Source organism: Candoia aspera, chromosome 4 (genome assembly GCF_035149785.1).
Source record: "Candoia aspera isolate rCanAsp1 chromosome 4, rCanAsp1.hap2, whole genome shotgun sequence".
NCBI lineage: Eukaryota > Metazoa > Chordata > Lepidosauria > Squamata > Boidae > Candoia > Candoia aspera.
In genome coordinates this window covers 77,989,353-78,008,473 of record NC_086156.1, presented here as the reverse complement: position 1 = coordinate 78,008,473, position 19,121 = coordinate 77,989,353, and the positions used below count along the sequence as shown (strand labels likewise).

Below are 19,121 nucleotides of genomic sequence, written 5' to 3'. Positions count from 1 at the left end.
TGTCTTGTCTTGTCTTGTCTTCTCTTCTCTTCTCTTCTCTTATTCTGAGAGCTGTTAGAGTATTATCACTAATCTCCTGTGATCTCCCTCTTTTTGTGTATGTGGGTACACGTAGCCCTCAATTAACGATTGCCCTGTTTAGCGACCATTTGAAGTTACAATGGACTGAAAATGTAACTTTACAATCAATCCTTAAACTTATGCCCATTGCAATGTCCTGCAGTCATGTGATTGTCATTTGCAAGCTCCACAGCCAGCTTCTGACAAGCAAAGTCAATAGAGAAGCCAAGTAAAATTGCAAGTCGCGGTCACGTGATGTCTTGCTTAACGATCCATGGTAATTTGCTTAACGACTGCAGGGGAACTTACATCATAAGTCCACTGCTGTCACATGATGTTTCACTTAACAACTGCGCCACTTAGCGATAGAGTTGCCAGTCCCAATTGGGTTTGTTAAGTGAGGACTCCCTTTACTGTATTTTTGGCTTCTGGCTATAAATGAATAAGCTAAGTAAGTTATTATATCAGCTCCTCAAATCCTCCCCCCACCTTTCTGTAAGCAAGCCACAACAGCAACCAGATTCAGGATCATAGCCCTTAGTATAAAACTGTCTGCCTTTCTCTCATTACCTAAAAACCTCAATTGCTTTCTTCTTCCACCCCCTCTTCTCCCACACTGTGATTTTCAACCTCACTAGGGGACATGCAGCTCAGTTTCTTCTTTTTGTCAAAGGGTCTTTCCCAGCCGCTGAGTTAAAGCGCTGTCCCCACATCCTTGTCTCAGCACAAAGCTACATCAGCCTGAATGCTGACCCATCACTAATCTCTATTTCACCTCTATTTGCCTTCATTCTGACTCATGACTGAATAGTGTTGTTCTGATTTAGTGTGTCCAGAACTCATGAGAGGCAAAGGAATGGATTGATGCCTCTGGCTTTGCTGCCCTCCATTTTTTGCAAAGCTGGTGGGAAAATCCTTTGCCCATCATTGGCACTGCAGGAGGAGTGGGGCAGGTCTAGCTGCAGGACCCTATATCCTGTTTGGTCATAATCCAGAATGAATAAAGTAAAAAACAAGAACAGACCAGCATCCCAAAGGCAGTTGAGTCCTGAGCATCATTTCTCCATAGGCGTTTTTTCCCCTTTCCACTCTAATGTTATTTCAGGATTGTACTAGAACGGTAAGGGCCACCAAATTAAAGTCCTCTGAACAGCCTAATGCTGCTGTGCAAATCCAATAGACCACAGTTTAAATGTTTTGGCTTCTGGTTGCTCCCACCAATTTGTGGAAAATGGCAACATCCAGTATCATATTTTGCTATATACCCACTCCTCATTTAGTGACTGACTTCTGTTACAACAACCAGGTTTTTAAGTATCACGGTCGCTAAATGAATACAAGAGAGAGAGAGAGAGAGATGCAGATCACTGGTTGCTGCCATCTGATTCAGATAAAGTTCTCACACAGCTACACCAGCCTTACTTTCACGTCAGTGTGCACTCTTGTCAGGTGTACGAAATTTGGTCATAAATGCATACATTGGTCAGAAAATGAATTTTTTATTACCGATATGTTTGTGAATGGTTGCTAAGTGAGGTAGTTGCTAAATTAGGAGTGGGGGTACAAGCCAGCATGAGCTTTTGTTAGGGAACCATTTGTGTACAGTTTCAAAAGGAAGGCCCTGCTGTGTGAAAAGATACTGCTCTGTTGCTCTTGCACAAATCTGAAGGACCACGGGCCAGGAATGCTCTGTCTGACTCTTTAGGGAGACAATGGGAGAATGGTGGCAGAAGAGACCAACCAGAGAGTGAATGGGAGGGGGATGTCCACATTAGCCTGAATTGACCAATAAATGGTTCCCTGATCTCTCAATTGATCAATAAATGCTTCTCTACTGGTCACTTGACTTCACATCCAACATAATGGCAAACAGACGGCATAACATAATGACACAACAGATTTTACACACCTTGTGGCTGTTGTTGAATATTGTTGTGGAAACTGGGGTTCAAGTCCATCTCCAGGCACAGAAGCTTGTGAGGTGACTTTAAACCAGTCACTTCCTCTCAAAGCAATCTACCTCACAGGGTTGTTGTTGTGGGGAAAAATGGATGGGATATAACTCTAACAACTAAATAAATATCTGTTGGAGTTTCTGGAAAAGTGCTGCCTGCCAAAGTATACTTTCTTCTAATATTTATAATATATAAATTAATCAGAGAGGCTGGGAAGGCACCACATACCCACACCCAAGATTAAGTCATCAATATTGTTGTCATTCTGCTTGAAATCACTTTGTGGCAAGAGCATCCACAAGAAAAAAAATGTAGGGGGAGGAGTGGAGGACTCATAATGGACAACGTGCATTCCAGGATGGATTAGCTTTGTCCTGTGTGTTTTAAGGCTTATGGGGGGCACAATCTACTTACCCCTCTTGGTCTCTTTTCTTTCCATATATTTTCAGTTTTTTTCTGAATTTAAAAAAGCTCCCAAAGCACAAGGTGTGCATGAATTTAAAAGTAGATACATCCCGTTGCCGTATACTGTATCAGGGAGGCTATTTCTCTAGTAGCCTTCTTATACCACAAGAATGTAATTTGAAACAATCTGTTCAGCTTTCAGGGGGATAAAGTCTTCTTATCAGTTGCACCACAGGACTTTCTCTAGTACAGCAGGAAACACCTGAGGATATTCAACCCCCTCTTCCAAGTTCTGCTTCAATATTTACTTTACAGGTGGAGAAACCATGGTTAAATCTTCAGCACTGAGGGCAAAACCTCGTATTTGCTTTACATGCTTGCATGTTGTCAGCTGAGAATAAAAAGGCGGCCCTTACATAAAGCTATTCACCTATGCTCATTCAGAGCTTCTCTTCCCTGACAATCGACATTTACACTTCCTCTCTGTGATCTGCCTGCAAAAGAACATGGACAGGGGTGAGTAGGAAAGTTACTTTTTCTGAAAGTTCAGCTCCTGAGTAAGTTATTAAGGTCAAAGGAATAATTGCCACAAGTGTCTCTGGTCATGTGCAGAGTGAAATCCTCTCACCACAGAATAACTGCTTAATTCTGCTCACATAAATCAGAAAGAAAGACAAGGTCCTGTACCGCGGCTTCTCTCAGCTTCCTTAAGGCTGTGAGGAGAACTGAAGATTTCAAATGATAAAACAGAGGGATAGATTTCCATCTATGTAATGTTTATATATTATAATCAAATCGTGTTCTCTTTTAACAAATAGCTCTATTCCACATAAAGAGGAACGCAAGCTTAATTTTTAAAATAAGACATTCCTGTTCTGTATCAGGATTACTTGGTTGTTCACTAATGAATGAGAGATCCTCATTTATATACACACAACACATTTCACAGTCTTAGGATTTCATTATCAACCAGAAACAAAACATTGCCAAATTGCAAAGTAATTTTTTAAAAACCTACCAATCTACACTATGACTGTACCGCTGTCTGTACATTAAGGTATTTAGTATTTTAACTTTTATTGTTCTATTTTGCTCTGTTTTCAGATTGCTTCATATATTACCTTATTAGATTGTAATCGTCTATATACTACTAAAACTCTCATGTCTGTTTGATACTTTATAACTTTTAACTGGGCGAAATGGTGAGTCTTAGGCCAACAATTTTTGAACCAAGGTACTTCAAATGGCACACTTGCAGAATGCATCCAAAATCCAGGACCCATGACTCCTGGGCAATAGAAATTTGGCAAATTTTATAAAACATTTTATGAGATAAAAATTATCATAAAACATTTTATGACATAATACAAAATGTCATAGAATATTTCCTGTCGTCAACGCCTGATGTTTGACTATGCCATGTAGTTCAACGTTGGCTACTTTCAAGGCAGATACATCTCTCCCTGAATTTTTAAGAACTTTTCCAGTACATTAGAAGCTCTACCATTCTTGAAGGCGTTGAGGAATCTGGTAGAGTAATATCTCTGAAACGATGACCCAACAGGTCACAGGTTGTCTATTACACCTTATATTTTACTATTATTATATATATTGTATGGTTGAGAGATGTTTAATTCTAATTAAATTTTAAATTTGATTATAAGTAATGCTATATCTATTTGAAAATTTAGTTTATAGTTATCTTATAATTCCTATGTTATTTATTTCTAATTTTATAATTCATTTGTATAGCTTTTGGGCATAGCTTGTTCCTTATATTGTTAATTTTACTGTGTGTGTGTGTGTGTATATATTTATATTTATATATATATATATAATTTTTTTTAAAAAAGATGTATATGGCCACCCACCTTATACAGCATAACTCTGGGCAGCTCACAAAAAAATAACAAAACAGAGAAAAAATAAAATCATTTCATACAATCAAGGTTTCATAACATTCCTATCCAAAATATAAATGCATTGGGCTCAGTTCCCATACTAGCCCAAAGTCTGGGGGAAGCATCAGGTCTTAACCTGGATCCTTTCTTAACTTTATGCTAGTTAAAGATCAAAATAAATATATTAAATTGAAAAATAAGGAATTCAGACAAGATGTTTTAAGAAAATAGCTCCAGAGCTGAAATATGCCTGAAAAGCCAATGTCTTTCAAAGAAAGAAAGAACGAAAGACAGACAGACAGACAGAAAGAAAGAAAGAGAAAGACAGACAGACAGACAGACAGACAGAAAGAAAGTCAAAGAAAGAAAGTCAATTTACTTTCTTTTGGTTTTTGAGCCCCCTTCAGTTGGACTACTTTGGACAGACAAAGCTACTTTTGTGAACCCAAGATAATAGCCAGGTCCAGCCCCTGAACCAATTTTGGCTTTTCAGAAGCAAATCTGGAGGCAGGGAGTCATGTGGAGGGAGGGGGACTCCTGTCCTTATAGGGTCTGCAAGCCAACAGTACCCCGCCTTGACCCCATCCTATCCACCACTTTTCAACCCCTTGTCAAAAGAACAATCCAGTGAATCAGCTTGCTGGCCAATGCCTTAGAATCAATTATCTAACAAAGTAGAAATCTCCAACCATACCCAAATGATCGCTATTACTTTGCACATGACCCATCATGGACTTCCCCACCCACATTAAGAAAAGGCAATACAAATTAACTTAGGTCACCCTCCCCAACCCCTTCCAGTGCCCTCCAGCTGGGTTGGCCCAGATTTCTGGGAACTGTAGCCCAGCCTATGTAGAAGGCACCAGGCTGTGGAAATCTTGGTCATCCATTTTGTATTTGATTTGGACCTAGGTTGCCCAGTGAGTAATGTGATATTGGTTCTCTTTCTTTCAAACAAGAGGGCTTATAATGCATCTGTTGTGTTTCTCTCCTCTTCTAGATCGACAGCTGAAAGCTGCCTTGTTTTGGAAGCTCCCTCTCCTTTTCCAGGTACAAAGCTGATGAAAGTATCATGCATCTTCTGACTCCAACCCTTCAATTGCTCATTGCTGTTGCTGTTGCTGTTGGGAGGGAAGAGGTCTAAAACTCCCCCTTCAACTCTTTATGTTCCTTGCCCAACCTTTTCCTTGTGTGCCACGTATTATAAATCTGACAATGGGGAATAGATTGGGGGGGTGGGGGTGAGGGGTGGGGGGTATCCATAGTGCTAACTCATCATGGTTCAGTAACTCATATGAATGCAGCCACTTCAATCTGTAAACCACAGCTTTTGGTTTAACAAGAAAGTTGAGCCCAGCCACTGAGGTTTATTCTCTGAACCATTGAACAAACCAGGTTATGGCAACTGGCTCACTGCTGAATTTTAGAAGTTTGGAAACCTTTTTGACTTGTTTATGCTTTTTGTACATAAATAAGTTAATAAAAAGGAGACTTTGCACAGCTAACCACTGTCATAGGGAATGGCTCCCTTTCTCAAGTCTGGCTTCTGCATCTCTTTTCACTATTTGGGAAACTAAAGGTGAAATTAAGTAGGCTTTTGGCCTGACAAGCATGGAACTTCTTATTTTGAAACCAGCCAACTCTAACCTGTTACTCCTGAAATGTGTAATACCTCAACCCCCCCTCCCCCTGACCCCACCCTGTATGCAAAGACTAGGGATGGTGGGTTTGCAGTTAAATTCATGGGGTGAAGACTGCTAAGTACAAACCACATCTCCTGAGCTCGCGGGCTAGTCTTCATGAAAGTGATGTGGTTAGGTTGGTGGCAAAGTTTCACTTGAATGCTGAGGATTAACTCTTCTGCCTTTATTTGGCTCACTCACTTTCACATAGGTAGAGACAGCCCATTGTCCTCTTTCCTTTTTAAGCAATGCTGCTTCAAGTAAACCCACAGGATGTGGCTCTTTCACTGAACCCAGAACAGAGCAGGGTTCAGTAACAGCAAACCTAACATTTGATTTCCATCCAAAGCTAAAACCAAGCTTTGGACCTTTTCCCCCGCTATTAACTGTCGATTTTGTACCCCCATCGTTAAGGGAGTACAAACATTTCAATCTGGGGTTCAAGAGGAAATACTGAAAAGGAAGTTGCTGTGAGCACGGAAAACCTGTGCCAAAGTTTTGTACCAGTTTTGTACCATTTTATTCTACCAAGCCTGGGATTTATGCTTCCTCTACAAAATGGATAACTCACACACCTCCTGTAAGGAGGTAAGAAGTATCCCAAATCAGCATTGACCCCAACCAGCCCCAAAGGTTTGCACCAATGTCATTCTGTTTTGTTCAACTAATCTGTGTCTTGTACCTACCACATGATTTCAGCACAAAACCTAGATGATGATGATGATGATGATTCTTCAAAACAATAAAGCAGGTGTCTCCCAATGCATGGTTATTTTTTCACTCTCCTCCACTTGCCCCTGTGATGTCCTCCTCCTCCTTCTTTCTGTTTGCCCTTCCTGAGCCACACCTCTTTTTTCATCTGCCTCTCCCCAGTTTTTGCTAACAAGATTTTAGCCACTGCTTTTGCATCCCTCCTATTTCCAATTTTCAGATACTTTCTCCTGTTCTGCTCCATTGTTCCATCTTCAGTCAAAATCTGGGTCAATAGAATTCTCATTTTCCTCACCGTTTGATTAGGAATTGTCCGTCATTCTGCTAACTCCTTCACAGAGCCAACCCTTCTGCCTGCCTTAAACTCCCAGTGAAACTGAATCTTCGATGACTTTCTGAAGTTTTCCAGAATAAAGGTCACATAAACTTCAGTTTTCCTTGCTTTGACCAACACAAATCCAATTGATTTTAATGATTCTACCCCAAGCATAACTCAGGATCTCAAACTCATGTTCCTCTAACCACAGCTCAAACATGTTCTGGAACAATTTTTTAATGTTATGCCATAATATTGCCTTAGTCTTATCTCCAGCTTACTTTAATAGCTGTTTAAAGTCGTCTTGAGGTGTTCTACTTCTCAAACCTTCTTTGTCTTCTTTCACTGACATGTTTCTTCATGGACATATATATATATATATATATTTTTTAATGGTATGGCATAGCAGTTCGGTGTTCATGCTGCCTTTTCTTGCTGGGAAATCCTTGTGAGGTCCGGCAGCCAGATGTGCAGACTATTTAGCCGTGACAAGTCACGTTGCCCGGGGTGCCCCATGAGGAGGCTAGTCTACATTGCACCAAGTTGGGCTGAGAGAGAGTGACTGGCCCAAGGTCACCCAGCCGGCTTTCATGCCTAAGGCGGGACTAGAACTCTCAGACTCCTGGTTTCTAGCCCAGCACCTTAACCACTAGACCAAACTGGCTCTCATGGATAGAATGTAATATACTGTATCAATGATGTGGCTGATGGTACAGTCAAGTATGGGATCTTCCCAGTTCCTATTGGCCACTTTGGGCTGCTGTAAGAATGCTCCTTTCCCTTCAGGTCACTGAGAACAGCTTTCCATGGTCATTTTGGTTAGGCTGCAGAATAAATCAGATACCTGGTTCTCATAGTGGTATCTAGCTCCTGCATAAAAGCTGACTGCACTTCACAAAACATTTGTCAGGTCCTATATGTATTCTTTACAAATGCTTTACAAAAGCTTCCTTTAAGTCAGGAAAGAGAGCTGGGTTCTGCCAGTTATGTGTTACTGGTTCTGTCACCATTGGGTGTGTTGCAACTCTTCACTGTTTCTGCCAAAAAAGGCTTTCACATGACCATGCTTTTTACTCTTTCTATTACAGTGTTGGGGTGGGGGCACCATTTTGCCTACTTATTTTGGATCCATGGCCATCCACACAATATTTTGAGGCACTGCTGTCACAAGGACAGAATTGAATTCACTGCCAACACTGCTATTCCCTTGCAGCACCAGTCAGAGAATCCACCAATCATTTTCCTTAATTTACCATGCATTAAAACAAGGTCAGTATCACTTGTTGGCCTCATTGCTGTGATAGAACAGGGCTCAGCGATGGAGAAAGCAAATGTTATGCTGGCATATTTTCTCCCATCTTAAAGACTGATGGATAGCACTTAAATGGGACCATCTGGCTTTGCCCTTTGTATGTATCGAAACCATTGGGAGGAATATTACACTTTTCTATAATGAAGTTGATATTATCTGGGGACAAAATTAAGAATAGTCCCTACTCTGCTTTATATCTAATACCATTTATAGCTTCTGTAAGCTGTAAGCTGTTTCTGGTACATTTGGAAGCATATCATAGGTTTTACAACTCCCAAAACACTATTTACAATTCTTCCTTATCCTGTTGGGTTCTTTTTTTCAAGCTGTCTTCATGTTCAGTAGAAAGATATATAAGCTACCTTGCAGGAGACCATAAATAAGTCTTGCCTGCAATTTAGATATAAAATCTTCACTGATAAAAGGTAATCTCAGTATTACACATTGGTCCTTTATGTGTTCTTGCTACATAAACAGCATTCATCTATTTTAAGTATTCCAATTTCCACCCAAAAAGTAAACTATACTTCGAGCCTTTATTTATTTATTTATTTATTTATTTATTTATTTCAATTATTTACATGGCAGCTCATCTCACAGCTCCCAGTTTCCACCCCACTGCTGGGATGAAGTGATATTCACTCATCCTTGATTCAGCAGAAAGCTGCATCAGCCTGATATTAGCTCTCTACATTGCTGATCCCAATCCTGCTTCTATTCCAATCACAGCAGTAACCTGACTCCCTTTCAAAGTGGCAGATCTAATCTATTTTACACTTTGAGGCTGTCCTTGGACAGTATCCGATTAACGAGTGGAGGACTAGTTTCATGCAGGAATAGTTAAAGATGACTTAAATCTTTCTCATTCCTCAGTTATGAATAAGACAAAAGCAATGCCATGGTGACACAGGAAAAAAAGAAAGTTGCCAGGACTTCTTTGTATCATGGTAAGTATGAGCAGGGAAAGTTCCATCAACTATAATCCTGTGCCTATTTACCTTGGAGTAATAATACCGTTTGAACTCAGTGGGACTTTACTTCTGAATAAGCATACTCCATATGGATACCTTCCTCCCACCTTGAATAAATCTTATTCTATGGCATTCTTTCCCATCTTGAAGTATTCTATATTTATTGGAACAGCAACTCCAACAATTTCCAGCCAGAAGATTCTAAATTCTGGGAGTTGCAATCTCAACATACCAAAGTTGCAACAATTTGAGAAAGCTGTTTTATAAAAGCTTTCACTGAGAATGAAATCTAAGAGCTCAGATAGACAATGTGTTATTTGCACATCTTTTTTTTTTCCTTTGCACAGCTTATTTTTAAAATAACCAGTGTTCATGTAGAGGATAAATCAGGAGTCTGAGGGGAACTGTCTACTCAGCACCTCTCTTGCCCTCCCCCCCTCAAATATAATACTTGCATTGGAGAGAAAGCTTCCAAGTTCTGTTCTGATAGGAATTTTGCATGTTTAACCCTTAGTAAGATCTGGGTTGAGCCAGGCTATAATTAACATTCCTCTATCACTTACCAGTACAAAATACCACACCCTTATTTCCTTTTTTAAAAGTATTTTTTAAAGCCATTTCTGCACTTGTGCATTCAGGGCTAATCCTCATCATTCCCCTAAACAGAACAGATCATGTCTTGGTAACCATTTTTAAATTCTATATCCTCAAAGTACTGTCTTTGTCTTACCCTCAGCCCAGATCTGAGGCAGCTTAAGGTCATCTTTAGCTGTTCCAGTTTTAAAGCCATGCCTTTGCTCTTCTCCTGACACAGTTTTTGCCAGAGATACAGTCCAGTACACTTCATCAATGATATGCTTGTTGACATGGTCACGTGTGAGATCTGCCAGCTCCAGTTGGCCACTCTAGGCTGCTGCGACCATGCCCCTCTCCTCTGGTGATAATCAATGGTGATAACAAAAGAAGCAGGTCAGAATTTGTGGGAAAAAATTGTTGAGCATTCTGAGTGAATGTGATCTGGGGGAAATGACATGAATGAGAACAAGACAGGAAAGTATGGGGAAAGTTATTGGGCCATTTAGAAACTCAACAATGAGTCAGTGAGTATCTGCTTAGAAGAAAATCTATTTTCTTCAAGTATTTGTTTTAAGCATAAGTCTATTCATGTATTATTAATTTAATTGTTTCTGATGAAAGAATTATTATTGAAGGATACAGGGCCACTCAGAGGTTCTGAATGTGGAATAGCCCATTTTTTGGTAATGTCAAGAGTACATCTCAAGAATAAATGGACATGGAAGAAAAGGAAAACAGTGAATGAAAGAAGAGTTAATGAAGGAAGAATAAGTTCTATATGAAAAAGTTATTAGAAGATAGATTAATCTTCCAACAGAATGAATGGAAATTGGATCCAAGGATGTGGAAACTAAGAACAGAGTAAAGAGCAATCAACCAATCAATCGTTTACTGCGGTCTTAGACCAGTACAAGGATGATGCTCTGTGAAAGTATACGTAATCTATCTTAAAATGATATCAACCTAGAATAAAATAAAATTAAAAGTTAAAATAAAGTTAAAATACATTTATAAAACTACAGTATCTAGCTAAACTCTATGGGTGCAATCTAAGGTGCAGCCTATACTAGATGATAATACAGTCTCTAAGATTATGTTAAATATAAGATGTAAAATTTTAAGATGGCATTGGCAGATCTTTGTCCAGAGGCTGCGGCATATTCACAATGGGCTTTCCTTGAGCCGGTGGCATGGATGACTACACCTAAATACTTGAAACTGGTCACTTGCTCTATTCTATGGCTGCGAATACTCCATGAATGGAGTTTTGGCCTATTGGCAAAAGCCATGATCTTAGTTTTCTGATAGATTATTTCCAATTTATTGTTATCACAGTGCCAGGCCAGAGTTTTCACAGCTCTTTTAAGGCCTATAGGTGCTCTGAAAAGAACTACAGCATCATCTGCATAGAGTAACAGGGTAATGCTACGGTCCCCTAGTTTAAGCAACTCACCATTTCATTGATATAAAAGTTGAAAGGGGGGCAGAATACAGCCCAGTTTCATCCTCTTTTGAGCTTTAATTGGCTTCAAGAGAGACCCTTGCATATTGCACCTGATCTTAAGGGTCGTATTGGTGTGTAGGGCACAGATTAAACGAAGAAGCCTGCGGTCGATTGATGTAGCTTCCAGCTTTTCCCATAGTCTGGTTCTAGATACCGAGTCAAAAGCTGTCTTAAGATTTATAAAGGCAGCATACAGTGATGTTGTTTTATTGGTTGAATATTTTTCGATCAAATGCTGTAGGACCAAACGTTGATCGATAGTGCCTCTACCTTCTCTGAAACCAGCCTGCTCTTCTGCAGGTTTCCCTGGTCCAGCCAGTCCTTAAGTTTTTCATGGAGATGTTTGGCATAAAGTTTACTAATTATGTTTAACAGACTGCTTGGCCTATAATTTGCAGGATCATCTCTCTTACCCTTCTTAAAGATTGGGACTATAATTGCTAAGCCCCAGTCCTTGGGGACACACGCAGTAGTGTCAATATAGGTGAACAGCGATCCAAAGATTGGAGTCCACCATTCTACGTTATTCTTTAATAATTCTGGAGGAATGAAGTCAGTCCCCAGGGCCTTCCCCTTTCTGAGTTGGCTATTGAGAGACTTAATTTCTGACGCTGATACAGGGGGCCACTCAGTTAGGGCATCCTTCTTTTGCATTGCTGTCTTGTTGGAGGGCTCTTCTTACATCCTCTGAAAGTGTAATTCCCAGGCTTCAGGCGGTATATGAAAGTCTAGTGAAGTAGAAGTTCTGGACACCTTGTGGGATATTAAATGCCAGAAAAAAGAGGAGTTCTTTGTCTTTGCTGCTTCAATGAGTCGTTTCCAGGAAGCTTTTATGTCTTTTTTCTTCTTATCGGCCACTAGATGCTTATACTGTTTTTTAAGGGTGAGAAGGTGTTCAAGGGTCTCAGTGTTTGTACTGTTGTCCCCTGTCTCAGATTTATACAGATGGTAGGCTGTAGCGAGACCTTTCTTGGCTTCTGCACAGTCTTTATCAAACCATGTCTTTGATGAGGTTGAGGATCTCTTAATGGAGAAATTGGGGTCACAGGCCAGTAGGGGTTGTAGTTTTTGTACTAAAGTTTTGTAGAGGTTCAGAGGATCTTGAGTGAAATTGGTTGATATGAGAGTCATTCGACATTTTTGCAAATTGTCCTCTGCCAGTGCCTTCTTCATCTTTTGGTCAAAGCTGCCATTTGGCACGGCGTCTTGCTTGTCCTGCTGGGGAAATTGTAGGAGTAAAATAAGCCTCCAGGTGCATCTGCCGAGTAGGGGGCTTCAAATATAAACAGGGTGGGAGGTGATTGCTATCTAAATGGGGTAATAGTTTGAAATTCTCCACATAGAGTAGTAGGCTTGTAGTAATTATCATGTAATTGATGGTACTTGTTCTGACCCCTGCCATGAATGTAAATTTGCCTGGATAATCTCCTACAGTGGAACCATTTAGTGTAAGGAGGTTGAACTTATTCACCAATTTTGCAAGGCAGAGCCCAGCATAGTTAAATCTATTGTCTTTGGACAGATGCAGAAGGGGGCTGCAAACAGAGTTATAGTCCTGGGTTGGTGGGTACTGGTGGAATTTGGTGTATAGTGTAATTCATCAGAGCCCATCCTTGCATTAAAGTCACCCCCAAGAAGTACCATAGCTTTGGGATATTCCAGAAGAAGGTTGACAATATATTGCTCTAACTGCCCATGTTGCATTGATTTCAGCTCCTCTTTGTACTGGAGAGAGGTAAGCATGGATGATTAGCAATGAAGCAGTACCCAAGCCAAGAAGTAGGGCCAAAGCCATTTGTTTTAATGGGGGGATAGATATAGGTGCTACTCTTAGAGAGGTAGAAATGAGGATACCCAAGCCACCCTTCAGCCGTCCTGGTCTTTTGCCCAGAATTGCTTCCATTTTATATGAATGGTATCCATTAAGCAGGAGGCCATCAGCTGTCCATGTTTCTTGCAACAGTATTACATCCTTACCATGCAAGGGGTCGAAATGATTAAGACCTCTATCACAATATCAGCCAGTTTTGTTCCATGTTAAGATTTTTAGGGCATCTGCCTTACACTGGTCCGCATGATGTCATACCTTCTGTGTTACAGACCCTGGTCTAACAGTGCCCTCTTTATGGTCCTGCTGGATCCCACCAATACACTTATCTTCTGTAGATTCGGGCTTGAGATTTTCAGGGGGCTTCTCATGAACCTGAGCAACTGCAAGAATTTTTGATTTTGAGGCTTCTAGTCATTTCAGAGGACTATTGGGACATAAGTTCAGAATGGAAAAGTCCTCCATATCAGGCACTACCTTGGAATTTTGTAGATCTTGATTTTTCGTGGCAGCTATGAGGGAGCAGTTAGGTTGCTCCTTTTCAGGAACACACTCACATTGTTGCTCAAGATGGGGATTATCATCCTGGGTATTTTGTAAGGCAAAATTTATTAATGGCTTGGCTGTTTGACAGGTTGTCATTAAGGATTCTCTTAGATAATCTACTCTCTTAAATATATCAGCCTGTTTTGTATCCGACAAGAGTTAATCAAACTTTCTTCTAGTGAATCATTAGACAGCTGTGTTATTATGGGTTGAACAAGTTGTTTGCTTAGATTTTTCCCTAGCAGAGGCTTTGTTGATAAAGAGTCCTTGAAATTATCTAAGGGAGTTTTGCTGTTGTATATTAAAGTGCCAGTACCCTCTTGGCTGTGCTGAGTTATAAGTGAACTAATTTCCTCAGAGTGAAAAAGACAAATTGGAAAGATCGAAAAGGTGCTCAGAAAAGGTTTCTTTTTAAAGAGCATGCTAGGTACCACAGACTGTCCGAATGTCAACAAGACTCGACTGTAACTGCCTCTGTGTGGGAGCCATTCTGCCTTTTTAAGTCCATGAATTGTCTCTCGCAGCATAATAGCTGGCTTAAGGACTGAGTAATGGCTTTTTTAGATCCCCATCTGCCTCTGTTTATTCTGTTATTTAAGATTTGCAAAGTTATCTTATTAGTTTGTAGAAGACATTTGCCTATTAAAAGCTTTTCACCCTTCATTCCTTTCTCTGTAGAATTGCTTGTTTTTTTCTATTCTTCTCCGACACTTCCTGTTAAAGGTTTAAGTTTAGAAGTGAGATCTTCCTTTCCTCTGCCAGCTGTTTGTAAGGCACAATTTAGGTACAACTCATTTAATTTGGCAGGGCGAGCAATATGATTTGGCTAGCTCTCGATACATTTTCTAAAAGATTCTTTTAGAGAGACAAATTTGTTTTTTATTATAGTCAGCAGGTCAAAAATTGAAAGGACAGTCTGTGCAGTCAATAGGCTATGCCTAGTTATAAAATCTGGTAAATTTTGTTTGTTTTTAGAAACATCTGTGGGGATGGTAATGATATGACAAACAGTGGAATTGAAATCAAGGTTATAAATGTCCAGGAAAAAATAGTGAGAAAGAAGTGAAAAGTGCTATGACAACATTTAAAAGTATTATGGCAGCAGGTATAGAAGATGCAGCTGGAAAAATGTTAAAATATGGGAGAGATTTGATTATGGAGTAGTTGTGCAATATTTTTAACATCAGTGTGAAGACTACTTCCATGCCTGACATTTGGAAGAATGCTGCTATTGTTCTCTTTTACAGAGGGAAAAATAACCTTGCAAAAAAGAGTATTCGTTGATTTAGAGAAAGCATTTGAATTATGGAAGGTTTAGTGTGAATATGGAGTTGAAGATTGGTTGCTGAATGCAATGACTGTATATGATGGAAATAAAAGCATATGTGAGGATAAATAGAATGTTTAGCAAATGATTAATCACTGAACAGGAAATACAATAAGGATATGATCAAACATATCCCCTTGAATGTTTAGTGCTTGTGATGACATCTGAGATGTGATGATGGCTGATAATGTACATGTATGTGTACATTGTATGCAGATAATACAGCATTGCTGACTGCAACCCAAACAATTTGCAGCAAATTTTAGACTATGATGCATCACAGGCTATGAATTTGAACATTAATGTTCCAAAGACCCTGGTAGTTGTATGTGACAGGGAAAATGGAGTGAATGATTGCAAGCAGTACATAAATGGTGAAAAAATAATGCAAGTAGTTACATTGGTGTACCATGGTAGAAAGTTTTACTAAAAATCAGAAAATGGATAAAGAAATTTTAAATTCTACAAATAGTGGTAGAAAGATAATGAGTAATATGTGGTATACAAGGTTTGTCAAAAGAAAAGTAATTGCCTCTGTAAAAGGGTGCTTTTGCCCTCTTCATTATAAGGAACTGATTGTTGGCTAAGTATAGAAACATAAAGTTGAATGCAATGTAAGAATGGCATACTTAAGAATTGTGTATGGTTAAACAAGAGGTAGGATAAAAAATAAGTGGGGAATGAATGAATGAATGAATGAATGAATGAATGAATGAATGAATGGTACAAAGAAGTACACTGAAATGAAGAAGAATTGAACACAAGTAAATATAGGAAGGAAGAGTGGATGGGTTGAGAGGAAGGGGAAGACTCAGAAAAGCTTGATTGGATAGAGCTGATGAGATCCTGAAAAAAGGAAAGATGAGAAGCTTAAAGAACAAAAGGCAATGTATTTGGTAAAGCAATGATGATTTGCAAGAATAGAAGAGGGAGAAGTAATATAAATGAATAGTGTTGGGTTAAACTAGATTTAGTTAGATTCTTTTATCTGCTGCCTTTAATTTCTTTTGCTCCTACTTCTCAATATTTTTCTGTGCCTTGCATAATGCTGCTGATTCCAAAAGGGAATAATATGATGCATATGTGTCTATGCATGCTAACTGCATAAATATTATCTCACATAGTTTGCCCCCCTCCCCCTCTATTTTATGGGTTTACATAAGCCCTTCTGTCTTTTCTCAGCATGTGGCAACTCCTGCCTAACCTTGTCTGGGCTCAGAAGCTAAGCAGGCTCAGCCTTGATTAGTACTTGGATGGGGGAACTCCAAAAACACAGAGCTTTAGGGTAGACTAAAGTCCAAAACACTTCCAAAGTCAGTGACAAACCATTTCTGTATCATTGATAAGAATACTGCATGAGCTTGCCCATGGTCACCAGGAATGAAACTCAACTCAAAAGAGACTTTATTTACTTTACTAAGCTCTTTCCCAAGTATAGGATTAAACATTATTCCTTCATCCCAGGAAGTTCTGGGAACTGTAGACTAAAGACTTCTAACAGCAGCCTCATTAAACTATTGTTTTCTAGGATTATTAGGAGAGAAGCCACCATAATTCAACTGAAATAAAACTAATAGTAGTTTGTTATGTACAGTAGATGGTCCCTAAAGAATGACACTCAAAGAACAGGCCATTCTTATCTGAAGATTGTTTCTCTTATATATAAAAAATCAAGGTTAAGAGAATGCAGGGAGATAGAAATAACCCATATTTTATCTCCTTTCTAGTTCTGCAAAGGTGACTTTGTGATAAATAACAACTCCAGCCTTGCTGAAGATGCTACTAAAGAGAGCCAGGTAACAGTGGATTACATCAGTGAAGACTATCTTGACTACAGTCAGTTTGAAGAGATCTGCCAGAAAGATGAGATCCGGAGGTTCCACGCTATTTTTCTTCCTGTTGCATATTCTTTGATATGTCTTGTGGGACTGGCAGGCAATGGTCTGGTCATGGCAACCTACATCTATTTCAAGAGGCTCAAGACAATGACTGATATCTACCTATTCAACCTGGCCTTATCAGACATCTTCTTTCTTTTGACTCTCCCATTTCGGGCTGTTAGTGCAGCTAAGCACTGGGTTTTTGGGGACTTGGCATGCAAAGCCATCTACCTCATCTGCCAGATGAGTTTCTTCAGTGGCATGCTGCTGCTTCTCTCCATCAGCATTGACAGGTATTTTGCCATTGTCCAGGCAACTTCAGCCCACCGCCTTCGGTCCCAGAGAATGTTTGCCAGCAAGGTCACCTGCCTCTTGATTTGGACATTAGCTTCCATATTTTCTGTCCCAGAAGTGGTCCATACCGGTGTTTATGAATCTGCTTCACACCCACCACAATGTTCCATCACCACAGGTGATCATATAGCCTTAAGTATCAGTATCAAAGTATCTCAGATGGTCTTTGGGTTTTTCCTGCCTCTATTCGTAATGACTTTCTGCTATTGTGTCATCATCAGAAATTTGCTGCAACCCCACAGCTTTGAAAAAAAACATGTAATCAAAATCCTTGTTGTAGTCATGATAGCTTTTGTCCTCCTTCAGCTTCCCTACAATTGCATCATAGTCCTCAAGACCATTTCAAACTACAACCGAACCGCTGGCCAGTGCAATGCTATCAAGTCCCTAGATGTGGCTAATGATGTGACTTACAGCTTGGCTTGCTTCCGCTGCTGCCTCAACCCCTTCCTGTATGCTTTCATAGGGGTTAAGTTCCGCAACGATGTCCTCCGGTTTCTTAAAGACCTGGGCTGCATCAACCAAGAGCAGCTGTGGCGATGGTCAACCTACCAGAAGAACAGTAGATGTTCTGTTCCTACAGAAACTGATACCACAACTTCTTTCTCCCCATGAGATGCTGGAACTCTGCACAACTAATATCATAGGTGCTTGGCAACAGCTTTCATTGCCCATCATCAGAGATTGAACCAGGAGATCCTTATTGGTGAGAGTATTTTCACAGTACTTGAAGAGACCCAACCCACCCTTCTACTCCTCAACTGGTCAACTCAATTTATCTAGACACAACTTGCTACAAAGCAAAGAGCAGCATAACTGCAGAAAGCTGTTTGCAGATCTTAACCAGGAGAACTGTGCCATAGCTACAGGAAAGGCTGAGTATCTTCTTCTAAAGTTGAAGAGTGAATTAAAGAAGTTGACAGAATCCAGTACTTCCTATGGGGCTCTCTAACCTTTCAGGAAGCCTGATCAAAGAATCTTGCAGACATAAAATGGTGACAATTATTTAGCTTCTTCCGCATATCTGAGAAGCCGGCAAACAGATGCCTTTCCTTTCCTTTCCTTTCCTTTCCTTTCCTTTCCTTTCCTTTCCTTTCCTTTCCCCTCCTCCCTCCCTCCCTCCCTCTCCACATTTCTGGCATCCACATGTTATTGTTGTCCCAATGGGGGGGGAAAAAAGCCCAAACGATCACACCAGCTTCAAACTACTTCCCCCAAAGGAGTCACTTATATCTCTCCATCCTTGTTCATACAAAGGTGTAAGTAAGAAAATAACATGCTACTAAAATTATCTTGGTCACCAGTTATTTTTATCATAAGTAGTACTAAACATTGCATATCTACAGAATTCACTGGATTGGCTTTATATATGGTAACTGGCATCAGGATACTTTGTGCTTTTTACTGGATATCACATTTAATTCCTACATTAGAGGAATGGCAACTTAAACTATGAGAATACATTATCGATGTCTAAGAATAGTTTCACACATGGAAAAACAGGTCTGATGTTTGTTCCAATTTAATCTGGAAACTGTTTATGGAGTACAGTTCTGTGAATGGTTTGCTCTCACATCTAAAGTTTGTATTTTCTTCAAATAAGGGTTCTAAACTCTTTAGTTATTATTTTTATCAAACAGATTTCTTAGCTAATCTAATTTCATTTTAATACTAGTTCAATATAGCAGTTTTGAAAGTGCTAAAATGTTAAACTCGCACAAAGCTATCTTTATATTTGTTCAATCCAAGTTGGTATATAAGGACAAAAGTAATGTGTTTCTTCCAATGGAATG

The 19,121-nt window shown here is 39.7% G+C and overlaps 1 protein-coding gene across 2 annotated transcripts; it reads left to right on the top strand.

Moving 5' to 3' along the window:
- Positions 1-2,664: 2,664 nt before the first annotated feature.
- CCR7 (C-C motif chemokine receptor 7) lies at positions 2,665-17,989 on the top strand. 2 transcript variants are annotated; one of them, XM_063300691.1, is made up of 3 exons: positions 2,665-2,936; positions 5,322-5,371; positions 16,822-17,989. In XM_063300691.1, the coding sequence occupies exons 1-3, from the start codon at positions 2,927-2,929 to the stop codon at positions 17,941-17,943; spliced, it is 1,182 nt and encodes a 393-aa protein (XP_063156761.1). In that variant the 5' UTR covers positions 2,665-2,926; the 3' UTR covers positions 17,944-17,989. The 2 variants fall into 2 exon arrangements, with proteins under 2 accessions (XP_063156761.1, XP_063156763.1); XM_063300693.1 differs by lacking the exons at positions 2,665-2,936; positions 5,322-5,371 and adding an exon at positions 6,423-6,591.
- The last annotated feature ends 1,132 nt before the right edge of the window (positions 17,990-19,121 follow it).